The sequence below is a fragment of the Solanum verrucosum genome, unplaced genomic scaffold (genome assembly GCF_900185275.1).
Source record: "Solanum verrucosum unplaced genomic scaffold, falcon-dt-bn FXZP01000140.1, whole genome shotgun sequence".
Lineage (NCBI taxonomy): Eukaryota > Viridiplantae > Streptophyta > Magnoliopsida > Solanales > Solanaceae > Solanum > Solanum verrucosum.
In genome coordinates, this window is record NW_026020112.1 from 552,085 (window position 1) to 566,496 (window position 14,412).

The window sequence follows — 14,412 nt, forward strand, 5'->3', positions numbered from 1 at the left end:
TATGTACTAGACAACACCTTGTGTCATATAGTATTTGGATCTACGTACGACCAATCAGTTAACAATCGATCGATCTATCATTGAGCTATTGAAGAATAACAGGAAATTCGATAAGTTAATATTGAGGTGAGTTCCATTGATTCATAATTTATTTCACACTTAAAAGGAAATCTTTATCATCTGAATCTAGATCCCCCTTCATCACTTGGTGATTGTTTATCCTTTTAATTTCCTATAATCCCTTCATCTAACGCCTGAAAAATACAATGAAGGATACATATACAGTAAAGCTAACAAATCTTTTCCATTCCAACTAGCTGGTCTCCTACAGTAAATTGTACAAGACACTAGTATAGTAGACTCGTACTAATATATAAAATTTTTAGTTTTTGAGGTTGAGTTAGGTCCAGGCGTTACATTTTTATAAGGTATCATAGTCAGGTCTATTCTTGTTTGCACTCCTAATCCACGCTCCAATTGTGAAAAAGTTAGATGATTTTTTGAAATATCATAGATTAGTCTCTAGAATAGTCTAGTGTAGTATCATCATATCATATTATCATGTATTATATCATGTAGCCATAATACATTAATATGCCATTTAACAATTGATCTCAACTCATATTTGTGTCCTTCAACTTTGAGTGTGCACAACTAGACACTTAAACTTGCATAAAGTTTAAATAAGTAAACACACGTGTCCTACTGGCAATTTATGTCCTATGTGGTGTCCTACGTGTATTATGCCACATAAGACTCATGTGTCTACTTGTTCAACTTTATACAAGTTCAAGCGTCTACTTGTGCACACTCAAAGTTGGAAGGCATAAATGTAAAATGAAGTCAATATATTATTAGTTATTATATATAAAATATTATGTTATCATTTATCATTATCATTCATTCATATTCAATCATCCTTATCTATAAATGTTAATTTATTTTTTGTTAGAATAAAGAAGACAAATGAAGAGTCGTGGAAATGAGTAGTTATGAAAAGCTATAACAAATAAGTATAATAAAAAGGTCTTTCGCGAGCTTGCAATAATGGGATGTTAGAAATTTATTTTTTTATGAAATAGTAAAATGCATGTAGAATTTGAAAAGTTAATATTTCATTAAAAACATAATAAAAGATTGCATTCATCTATTTAAACAATCAGTCATTACTATTAAAACATAAAGAATGTGAAGAGTTACATTGAATTAAAAAAAGAAGACCATAATCATCTATAAAATCAAATATATACGGATCACTTTTATAGAAAAAAAGGAGAGAAAAAAATCATGAATTTTGTGGATTAATGTTGGAGAAGAGAATTTTATTCTCATTTTTTTTCTTGGAAAAATCTGATTCATATGTCCATCTCAAATTTGTTTACTCTAATATATTGCCATGCATATTTTTAATTTTGTTTGCTAACTAATTTTTATTTGTTTCTCCGCATTACAGATTTAACTTTGAGCACTCTTCACTTCTCAATCACTAATATCAGGTACTCATTTTCTAACAATTATTATTTTACAAAAATATACTAGGAAAATGTAACGTATGTCTAAGATTTATGAGAAGTATAAATATATTAACTTTAGATACACATATGATTATTAGTCCTTTGAAATTTTTCAATTTTTTTTTAATATTTACATATGGTGATAGATTCTTTTATATTTATTACATTATAATTATATTTGCAAAAGTTTACTAAAATTATTCTGTTAAATTCACGTATATTATAATTTATAATCTTGAATTAAACATAGGATGCATGTAAGCATTTGAAAACATAACTGATTATATTGTTCAAGTTCACATTCAGACTATTTGTTGTTGAAATATCAAAAGACAAAGAAAATGTCATATATCATAAAAATTGCACAAGAAAAGGGAAGGACAAATCAATTCAATTTATTATATATAGTTACTTTACTTTTAAATTTTTAATTAATCATTATATACATGTTTAATATTATCTATATTAATTTAAAGGTTAGATAGGTTGACATTGAACAAATGTGCAACACACGTTCCCATAGACTAGTATTACTAAAAGTGAGAAGCTCCAGATACAAAAGAATTACCAATTTACCCTTACACTAAATAAAAATATTATAAAATATTCAATTAATAAAATATTTATTAATCAAAATATTTTAAAGCCTTTTCACCTCATAGATTTATCGCAAGCTAAAGAGTGACGTGTTTAGTAAGTAATACATTGATTCGTTATTAATTTAATTAGTACGTAGTTAATAAATTTTTAAAGAAATTAGATAGCAAAGTCATAATATAATATAATAATAAAAGTGGGAAGCTCCAAATACAAAGTTGGATTATCATTTTATCCCTAGACTAAATTAAAATATTATAAATATTCAATTAATTAAATATTTATTAATCAAAATATTTTAAAGTCTTTTCACCTCCTAGATTTATTGCAAGCTAAAGAGTAATGTGTAACCTGATAAATATTTTTTTTTCATATTAATATTGCTTAATGAATCAGCCACAATAATCCCTCTCCCACTCTGAGTATATATATATATACATTATAATATTCAAGAAGTCATTATATTTATTTCATTTTTCAACCTTCTATTGCTTATGATGAGAAGACCAAAAGTCACTATCTTAATTATTCAAACCATAAATGATTGTAATAATTCTGAAAAAAGAAACATATGAGTCACTACACCTATAAGTATAAATATATACCTGTCATGCTTCTTTTTTCCTTCCACATATTCCTCATTTGCATCTTAATTTTTTTTGTTATTATTGAAGATTTTTGTTTGTGCTTATGAGTTTCATGTTATATTCTTCTTTTCGGAAACGGGCCTAAAATACCCTCGAACTATTGGAAATGATACAAAATTACCCTCCATCCACCTATTGGATTTCAAATTATTTTCTTTTCCTAGTTAAGTTTGATACTAAAAATAAAATTCATAAAATAAATTCATTTTTTCATTAAGTTGTATTAATTTAATAGGATAGTGACTTAAAATTTTATTTTTTAGAAGTCAATTGAAAAACATGTAAGAAATTGAATTATTTTATATTGAACCATTTTCATTTACTATCTTGAATATTTTAGTAGCTTTAAAGAAATTATCATAATAAATAACGTTCTATCACTCTTATAACATGTAAAAAATTAAAATTGAATTTAAACCACATAAAATCACATATACCCGCAACCCGTCCCGCATAAGTTTTAAAGAGCCCACTTCAATCCCCCCCGCACAACCTTAAACCGGCCATGCATAGCTTTAAACCCGCTCCACCCCACATCCGTCCCGCCCCATTGTCATCCCTATTGACATCTATCTATTGGCTCTCAAATACCCTTCCATCCACCTTTGAGTCCAATATATATTGACCACTTTTATAGTGGATTATCATTTAAAAATAAATTTTTTAAATGAGTGGCAACCATCTGTTGGTTATAATTTAATAACTTAAATTAATTTACAAACTCACTTATTACTAATTATACCCAACCCAAATTGACTACACTCGACTCAAGTTAACTATACCCGACCCCAATTAACTACACCCGCCCCAAATTACATTTACCCCACTGATTTAAACAAATACACCCTTCATTCCCAACATTTCACTTCCACTTCCAACCTTACTTCCCCAATATATTCGCTTACAATTTCGAAAAGTACTACCTAAATACACTCATGTATCACTACAAAAAATCATGAGTGTTTTGGTGATTTTTTTTATAACATTTCACTTCCTCTTCCAACCTTACTTCCTCAATATATTCGCTTACAATTTCGAAAAGTACTACCTAAATATACTCATGTATCACTACAAAAAATCATGAGTGTTTTGGTGATTTTTTATGGTGATACATGAGTGTATTTAGGTACTGTTTTTCGAGATTGTAGGCGAATATATTGGGGAAGAAGATTGGAAGATGAAGTGAAATGTTGGGAATGAAGGGTGTATTTGTTTGAATCGGTGGAGTAAATGTAATTTGGGACGAGTGTAATTAATTAATTTGGGTCGGGTGTAATTAATAATGGGTGAGTTAGTAAATTAATTTAAGTAATTAAATTGTATCCAATAGATCTTCACATTTTAAAAAGGAAAAATTACAAAAATCCCACCTTTTAGTTTACTTATTACCATTATCCCCTATAAGTTTTACAAATCTCCAAAATCCCTCATTTTCGCGCATCAGATTAGTGTATCAGCACTTATATTATTGTATCTCGCTCATCAGATTAATGTATCAGCGCTTATATTATTGTATCTCGCGCATCAGATTAATGTATCAGAGCTATATACGTGTTGATACATGCACGAGATACAATAATATTAGCGCTGATACATTAATCTGATGCGTGAGATACAATAGTATAAGCGTTGATACATTAATCTGATGCGCGAGATACAATAATATAAGCGCTGATACACTAATCTGATGCGCGAAAATGAGGGATTTCTGTAATTATAAACTTTTAAGGGATAAATTGTAATTTTGCCTTAAAAGTATGTGATTTCTGTAATTTGCCCATAACTTAAATGATAATCCGTTGTAAAAGTAGTCGATATTAGTCCCAAAGATGGATAAGAAGGGTATTTGGGAGCCAATAATTGGATGAATGATAGTTTTGTACCATTTTTAATAGTTCAGGTATATTTTAGCCCCTTTTCCATTTTATTATACTCTGTAATAATTATTATACAGCAAATTTTTTTAGTGGTGGGCAAAAAACTAGCAAAAGAAGAATTTGGTGTAGAGGAAGAAGGAGCAAAAACAACAATGGCCGATCCTGTAATTGGTGCTACTGTTAAAGTTGGGCTTGGCAAGCTACTTTCTTTCGCTAGTGAGGAGGCCAAAACTTTAAGGAACTGCAAGAAAAATCTCGGAATGCTGAAAAAATATGTATCCATTATCCAAGCTTTCATTCATGATGCTGAAAGACGACAAATAGAAGATCAGGCCGTGGAAGAATGGCTTAAGATGCTTGAGAGAATTGCTGAAGATGCTGAAAATGTGTTTGACAAATTCACATATAAATCTCTCAAAGCACAAGTGATGAACAACCGCAACTTCTTTTCTCATACTGCTTTCAAGTACAAAATGTCTCAAAAAATCAAAAAGATCAATGAAGAGTTGAGGGCTATCAATCAGTTAGCCAATGACCTCGGTCTCCGACCACTGACTGTTCCTTCTCAAGAAATACCAATCCGAGAAACAGATTCTCTAGTAGTTGCTTTGGATGTTGTTGGTAGAGACAAAGATGTTGCTGAAATAAAGGAGAGGATGTTAAACATGAGAAAGGATGTTGTTCTGTGCACCATTCCCATAGTGGGTATGGCGGGTTTAGGGAAAACTACTCTGGCTAAGATAGTTTTCAATGATGAACACATCGAGAAACACTTTGAAAAGAGAGTTTGGTTGTGTCTACCTGAAATGCCAGACACTAAGAGCTTTCTTGAACTGATCCTCGAATCACTGACAAAGAGGAAAGGTGAGGTCCAAAGCAGAGATATAATAGTCAAGATGCTACAAGATGCATTGGGAGAAAAAAAGTATTTGCTTGTCCTGGATGATTTGTGGCGTGTTGACTCTACATCGTGGCATGAGTTCATGGACACCTTGAAAGGAATCAATACATCCAAAGGAAACTGCATTCTCGTGACTACTCGTATGAAGCAGGTGGCATCCATAGTAGCTGCAGATCTTCATATGTTGGGGAAATTAACAGATGATCATTGTTTGTCCATTTTCAAACAAAGAGCATTTGTTGATGGGGAAGTTCCGCAGGAAATACTGAGCATGGAGAAAAAGATAGTTGAACTGTGTCAAGGTCTACCGTTGGCTGCAAGTGTTTTAGGATGCCTCTTCTGCAACAAGGAAAAACATGAATGGCAGGCAATTCTTGTTGCAGGTGAAGATGATAATGGGGAAAATCGCTTAAAGAAAATCCTAAAACTCAGCTATGATTATCTATCATCTCCACATCTGAAAAAGTGTTTTGCTTACTTTGCCATGTTTCCAAAAGATTTTGAGTTTGAGAAGGACCAACTAATCCAACTCTGGATGGCAGAAGGGTTTCTTCGTCCATTTCAAGAGACCCCTGTGATGGAAGACGTTGGGAACAAGTTTTTCCAACTCTTGTTCCAATATTCCTTGCTGCAAGATGTTAAGCTAGATGAGTACAACAATATCACACACTGTAAGATGCATGATCTTGTGCATGATTTGGCTGGAGATATTTTAAAGTCTACACTATTTGATCAAAAGAGTGTTGGCTGGAGATACTTTGGATGGGACTCACCAACTGATCAAATAGATAAGATAAACGAGCCAGGACGTTTGAGCACATTATTCTGGAAAAGAAATATACCTGAAGATATGCTAATGAGCTTTCAGTTCTTGAGAGTTTTAAATTTGTCCAGGTCAGGCATCGAAGAGTTGTCAGCCTCAATTGACAAGCTAATATACTTGAGATATCTTGATGTCTCGTACACTAAGATCAAAGCCTTGCCCAACTCCATTTGCAAGCTCTACAATTTGCAAACATTTAGAGTCAATCACTGTCCTTCGCTCAGGAAGCTTCCAGAAGAAATGGCAAATATGATAAGTTTGAGACACATATATTGCTACTGTTGTCATGGATCAGATATGCAGACGCCGCTTAATATGGGGCAATTGACCAGTCTTCAGACGCTACAGTTTTTCTACATAGGTTCAGAGAAAGGTTGTCGGATAAAAGAATTAGGTCGTTTGAAAAACCTTAGAGGTGAATTGACGATCAAACATCTCCAATTAGTCGGAAATAAAGAAGAGGCCCAAACAGCAAATTTACAGGAGAAACCCAATATCTACAAGCTGGTGTATTCATGGTCCCATGATGAATCAGAAGGCTGTGAGATCAATCATGAGCATGTGTTGAATGGTCTTCAACCCCATCCTAACTTGAAAACCTTAGCAGTGTGGAAATATTTGGGGACTAAATTTCCTTCATGGTTCAGTGAAGAGTCACTACCATATTTGGTCAAGTTGGAATTAAGTGGTTGCAAAAGATGCAAAGAAATTCCACCGCTTGGCCAACTGAAATTGCTTCGACATCTTGAGCTGTCAGGATTCCATGAGGTGGAATGCATCGGGCATAGATTTTATGGTATTGATGGTCACAATAATGGATCAAGCAGCAATATCCAAGTGTTCCCATCATTGAAAGTACTAATATTGGAGGATATGTCTAGCCTTATTGAGTGGAAGGTAGATGATGTTGGGGTAAGAATGTTTCCTGAGCTTGAGAAGTTGAGGATTATAAAGTGTCCATCGTTAAAAAGTACTCCAAGTCTATTTGAAAGCCTGCGTGAATTAGACATTGTCATAGTTGACAGTGAAATGCCATTGTTGAACTTGTGCAGCAACTTAACATCTCTCGTAGAGCTTAGAGTCGATGCGGTGAAAGAGCTCACTTGTTTACCCGATGAGATGCTACGCAACAACGTTTCTCTTCAAATCCTATTTGTCTCAAACTGTGGAGAGTTTCGTGAATTACCACAAAGCTTGTACAATCTTCATTCTCTTAAGAGATTAGAGATTGTCAGCTGCACCAATTTCGGTTCTTTTCCTGTTCCCAGTGGAGAGAACTATTTGACTTCCCTCCAAGAGTTTTCGTTACAGGAGTGCAATGGATTGACCAGTTTACCAGCTGGATTGCTAGAGCATTGTCGGTCTCTGGAAGTTTTGGTGGTCAAGAAATGTGACAACTTAGTTTCCTTGCCTTTACATGGCTGGGAAATGCCTTCACTTTCATATTTTAGTTTTAAAAAATGTCCCAAATTGACTAGTGTACCCGCAGGGGGGTTTCACTGGGTTACAACATTCACTGGGTTACAGCATTTGGTAATTGGTCTTTTCTCAGAAATGGTGGATTTTGAGGCATTCCAATTGATCTTTAATGGAATTCAGCAGCTATCGTCCCTTTGTTCATTGGAAGTGTACGGACGTACGCATTGGGATTCTCTGCCCCATCAGCTTATGCAACTATCTGCCCTAAGATGGATCAGAATAAAGGATTTCGGAATCGAGGTTCTTCCTCATATACTTTAAAACCTTACTTCTCTTGTAAGATTAGATCTAGTGAGGTGTAAGCGGCTACATGTGGACTTCTCAGATGCCATGCCCAAATTACAACATCTGCAGATCCATGATTGTCCATGGGAAGCTCTATCGGATGGGCTCGGCAACCTTGTTTCTTTGCAACAGTTGGTTTTACAGAAATGCAATAAACTAGAGCATCTTCCATCTAGAGATGCCATGCAACGCCTAACCAACTTACGGTACCTGAAAATTATACACTGCCCAAAGTTAAAAATCAAACAGAGTAGCCCAAACTCCCAGTGGTCCAAAATTTCCCATATTCCATATACTGAAGTATGCGGGAGGGTAATTCAAGATAGACGTAAGTCTCTATTTCACTTGCACTTTCTGATTCCATTTTTTAAATAAGTATTAATTTCCACAAGTTCCAGAAAAAAAAACATTGTATGTAATTTATTTATTTTTCCTGCAACTATTTTGACATTAAAAAAATGCAAAATTATCAATCAATTGCATCTGTGCTATGCTTTCAGCTTCCTGCTTGTCCGCTTGAACCGAATTGTTGTTCTTCTAGTTCTTCAAGTATGGTATTTCTTGATATGATTTAATCAAATTTATGTTTTTTTTCTTATAGGTGACTAGTTCTAAGGTCATGCTCGAATGACGTTGTGGTAAATCAAGCCAAATCCCATGAGTGGTAGGCAATTATGTTAGGTAAATTTTCGTTTACAATTTAGACGAATGCTATAACAAGTTTTCCGGGTTCCTTTTTGCAATAATACATAAATAGCACCCTTAATTTGGCTTCAAATTATAACTTTGAACTTTGAAAGTGCACAAAGAGGCACTTTAACTATCGAATTCTTAAACAAAAAAACACTCGAATCCTACCTGGCAAGATGTGTGGTATGCACTCAATCTGCGCGCGTCAGGAGTTAATTTCAAGGCCCACAATAGTAAAAAAATATGTTGAAATGCCAATTATACCCTTAACGAATCCCTTTTATATATACCTTTATATTTTCAAATCAAAATCTCATTTTCCCCTCGTCTTTCTAATTCTAGTACAACATTTTTTTTGCTTTAGCACGATTTTTGCTCGTTTTTAATGCAAATAGCTCCTAATTTTTTTTGTCACTGTGGAAAAAGAGCTATAATGAAGATTTCTTGGTCAACAAATAATCCATTTGACTAAAGCTGTAAAAAGGAACAAATTTACCGTCATGGTGACAAAAAGTGTCACGCCCCGAGCCTACACCCTGGATGTGGCTGGCACTCGAAGACCATTGCTGGCCCCAAGCGAACCCTTGGCCTGGCTTTCTTAACTCAGCGGAAACCTAACTCAACAGAATAACTCCATGCAATGCAAGGACATAAAACAACTTAACTGATAAAATCTGGCCTAAGGCAACTCGAGTCCCAAAATAGAATATTTACATATATACATAGATGAGAGACTCAAAACTAACTAACCGACTGACTATTTATGAAACCTCTATAACACTGAGATGGATGTTGAGATAGACCCCGCAAAATCCTAATAAAACAAAACTATGAGAACAAAATAACCGAGTCCTCCAAAATGCAAAGAGGCTCACCACTGACTCTGGAGTGCTCAACTGGATCAACGGCGTGCTAGATGCTGATCCTGGGTACTTGTGTCTGCATCGTCATAAGATGCAGGCCAACTGGCATAAGTACATTGAATGTACGAGTATGCGAGCTGGAAAACTAAGCAACATAGGCTAGAAGGACATCTGGAATAAACTGAATAGCTTACCTGGCTCAACTCAACTCAACCTGACTGACTTCTTTCAATATAAGGCAATTTAAAACAAGTGCAATATAAAGAAAGGTTGTTTAAAACCTACTATAAACTCTATGTGTATACAAAGATACAGTAAGCCTGAGATGTATATAGAAATACAAATGAACTGATGTATATAAAAATACAATACTTTTTGTGTATGAAAATACAATAATTGCTGTGGGAGTTTCTCTAACCGACAACCATCACATAGAGCTATAGTGATGATACAGCGATCGACCTCACATTGCCAGAGCATCCTATACCCGGCCAAAGGTATAAGACCTGAACTGCCTAATGGATCCACTAGTGTATCTGGAAAAGGATTCATCTAAAAAGTATGATCCTTTTCTACCTATGGTGGCTAACATGGTTCTATGGGGGCTGTGGGTTCCTTGAACGCTCCCCCAACTCGGTGCTCGATACTACTCCCAAAATATACTGGCTCTTATGTTTAAAAAAAAAACATACTTCTTCCTGCTGATTTGAGATAATTACTCAAAACGTAGCTCAAAGGCTATCTTGGAAATCTCAGTTTCCTTTCTTGCTTCATTTAGAAAGTGATAACTCTTTTTCTGGAAAACTAGCCCGAAGGCTCTTTGGAAATCTCAGTTTCCAATCTTGTTTAAATGTGAAAACATTTCTTTAAAACTTCTTTGGGAATACTTAGTTCCCTAATAACTTTTGAGAAATGAACTCAACTTTATACTCTTGACTTAACTTGAAACTTTTTACTTTTTTCTTAACTTGAAACTCTATACTCTTGCTTGACTTGAAACTTGAGCCTTAAAATGAAGTTAAAACGCTCAATAAAGACTCTTGAATAACTTTAAAGACTTGCTTGGACTTACTTCTTAACTTCTAAGATTGACTCTAACTTCACTTGACTTTGATCTAAACTTTCCTCAAATTGGATTATGGATTCAAGGGTAATGATCTCATGTTTATGGATAAGTTCGGGAGGTTTAAATGTACCTTAGAGTGTTGAAAACAACTATAAAACATTGGTACATTACCAAGGAACATGTATGATAAAGTAGGGAATGAAAGGAAAAACTTGGCGTCCTTAGCGCTCTGAGAGGCGCGGAGCGCCGGCCTTCAGACCTCAGAGGGGCCTGCTGGGTGCTCTGCTAGGCGCGCCGCCCCAGCCCTTTTCCCAGAAAACTTGACTTTTCTCCTTCATTTTTTTCCAACTCTAAACCTTCTTAACTTCAATGAATCCAACCCCAAACACTTAGAATCATAAACCCCTTAACATACAATAGATTTCAACTCACAAACACAACCGGAAACATGTCCCAAATCAACAAGAACTTCAACACAATCACAACCAACAACTTCAACAAATACAACCAACAACTTCAACAAACACAACCAACAACTTCAACAAACATAATCAATCTTTTCTCGAAATTAAACGAGTTTGGCGTGTGGGGGAAAGAACCAACCCAGCACTATGAACTCACATACCTAGTAGGGATCACCCCCGACGATATCCACGACGATCTTTGACGAAACCTTGCTTGATCTTCTCTTTCTCCTCTTCTTCTCCTCTTCACTCACAAACCCTTACTCTCACTCTTTTAAAAAGGGAAAAACTGATCTAAAAATCAGTCTAAACCCTTGATATAACCAAAACAATTGATTAGGGAAAAGACCAAAATACCCTTACAATTCCCGGACGGACTTCCCTGCCAACTTCCCAATTTCCAAAGGGCATAACTCACTCATACGAACTCGGAATTGAGCAAAATCCATGGCGTTGGAAAGATCATTCCACGAGATTCGCAAACATAACTGGAACTACACCTAAATCATCTTGAGATATAATTTATAACTGTTCAAAGTTGGTCAAAAACTCACTTTTTCCCCTTCTTAACCAAATTTTCCAGATTTTTACTTCTTTCCAAAAATGACTATTTCCAATTTTTAAGCTTCTTCCTAGTTATCAACTTGCAAGATGTCACAAAAAGATTCTACATTCTATCAAAAATAAACCTTCAAAAGGGCAAAATTAAACATATCTGGACTAAATTGAGGAAGATGAACAGATAAACATCCAACTATATGAACTTTCAGCACAAATCTTGAACAATTTTTCCTTTGATTCGCAAAGAAATCTTGCTAGGGTTTCACAATTTTGAGAGAGAACCGGATGAAATTGGGGAGTCTTTCACCCTACCCCTTGTATATTGGTGGCATATTAATTTAGTTTTTTTAAAAAAAATATTCTAAAATCAACGTGTAAATTTTGCAATTAGTTGGCAGTCATTGAGTAGCTCACTAGTCCACGTTTTGTAATTAGTTGGCAGCCATTGAGTAGCTCACTAGTCCACGTTGGAGCGTCTGCATATCACGCTTTTTGGCTGCAATATTCAAATGTTTTTTTTTTGTTTAAGAGTTGGATAGTTAAAGTGCCTTTTTGTGCACTATCAAAGTTAAAAGTCAAAGTTATAATTTAAAGTCAAGTTAACGGTCCTATTTATGTATTATGCCTTCTTTTTTGCATTCCTCGATTTTACTGTTTAATTGTTTAACGGGGTTTGTTATGTTTCACAGAGGAACCACCACTTTTATTTTGTATGAAGAACAAAATCTTCAGCTGTAGGCTCATTACGGAACACTTTCACGAGTATTTGGGTACTGAACAACCTTTTCGGGGAACTGAAGTCGATATGAAACATCAAAAAACTCAAAGTGTATATGGTGCTCAATGAGAAGCTACACAGGTCTAGCCTCTGTCTTTGCATGGCCGTGTGTGCCTTTTTATTCTCCATGAAGTTTTTGCAATTTTATTTGATGAATAAAGCCAGAGCTTCATTCTTTATAATTCAATGTTTTACATTATGAAAGGTGTATTTGTTGCATTCTCACAGTATTAATGTCTGACCCCTCCTCCCTCCCAACATGTATAAAATAAGAAGAATCTCAGTATTTGTCATACCTATTCAGGTGCTATGATGAAGATAATGATAATTGTCACGAATCTTATTGCAAAGAGTGCCCCCATTAGCTCTTAAAATGTCATTAGCAGTATCTGTTACTTGTAATGATCTGCTTCTCCATTCTCCCAATTAGGAAACGTGTGCCAAAACTGACTTTTTACCATTTCGTGCTTTTCAGATTCATGTTTGAAACTAGCATGGACCTTGTGGAAATGTTACTTGTGTTTCAGTGTCATCATTAGCAAGGAAAATTACATTCTGTAAACTCATTTGCATTTGGCAGAAAGTGATCACTGTATGTGGAGATCCTGGAAATGGGTCATGAGTGATTAAATTTTTGTTGCACATCATTATTGTTGGAATGTATGCGTCCACTTGTCTAGATGGGACCAGGTCCTCAGCACAGTTACAATAACAAAAAATAAACAAAGTGCTGAAAGTAAAGATTGCACAACAACTTTACGTGGAAACCTCCTTGCTCAAGGGAGTAAAACCACGACCTGGCCTGCCAGGACTTTTCAAACTTCTTTCACTAATCTTCTCCAAGCAAAAGTAAAAGCAAGTTTACAAACCGAGATTAGCCTACTAATCCCAACTCTAAGCAATACCTCCTATTACTTAGATTAGCCAGAGCAGATACAACACTACCCACTAAGCTATCACCCTTAGATAACTTAGACTTTGCTAAGCGGATACAATACCGCCCACTATACTAATCCTAACCGATTAATATAGACTTTTAGAGTAAGAACCTAAGTTACCCTTAACCTAGTTCTTACAATGATTCAAACAAGTTTGAAACGTTTCTTTCACAAAACGAATCCTACAATGTAAGCACTATTACAAGCAAACAAAGTAACAGCTGGTACAAGAAGCTCTTGAAGTAATTGATCAGGTCCCTTGTTGTTCTTGAAGCTCTTGAAGTAATTAATCAAGTCCCTTGCTGTTCTTGAAGCTCTTTGAAGACTCTCTCTTTGAATGAATTGATGATATTGTTATCTTTTGTTTAGTATATACCACAAAAAGTTATTACCAAACGTACAAGCAACCTCCTTGCTTCTGATTGGTGAAGTACTCTGCAGCTTCTGACGCAGACAGCTTTTACAACTGTACCGCACTTTGACACTGGACGAGCATACTCTGCACAGGACCAGGTCCCTGCACTTGTGAGGAGATCATCAAAACAACAAAAGGCATAAGCTCTTATCAATTTCCCCCTTTTTGATGATGACAAACAACCTGCATAACTCCTCACGTGAGTGAACAGACATTCATTCAAATACATAACAAATTCCCCCTTTGTTAGTGCACCAGTAACAACCACAGTTCATTCCCCCTTAGTTCAATGCCCCTAACAACCATAGTTCGTTCCCCCTTAGTTCAGTGCCCCCTATTCCACAACCAACTTTACAACAAAACTTCCCCCTTTTGACATCATTGAAAAGGTGAAGCAGTAAACATATTCAAGTTAAATGCAAGGCAATAAAGAATTCGGGGCCTTGGGCCACACAGAACATGTGTATGTAAGCATAAAGAGAATATTAAGCCACACATGAACAGGGGAGAAACA

At 35.1% G+C, this 14,412-nt stretch overlaps 1 protein-coding gene across 1 annotated transcript in view; it reads left to right on the forward strand.

Annotated features, from left to right (window-relative positions):
- Positions 1 to 14,041, forward strand: part of LOC125825593 (putative disease resistance protein RGA1) — a 163,088-nt gene extending 149,047 nt beyond the window's left edge. Inside the window, exons 3-6 of the mRNA XM_049504916.1 lie at positions 5,500 to 8,078; positions 8,193 to 8,423; positions 8,624 to 8,677; positions 13,925 to 14,041. Coding sequence (XP_049360873.1) covers positions 5,500 to 8,078; positions 8,193 to 8,423; positions 8,624 to 8,677; positions 13,925 to 14,041 — 2,981 coding nt within the window. The remainder of the gene's footprint in view (positions 1 to 5,499; positions 8,079 to 8,192; positions 8,424 to 8,623; positions 8,678 to 13,924) is intronic.
- Positions 14,042 to 14,412: the final 371 nt, after the last annotated feature.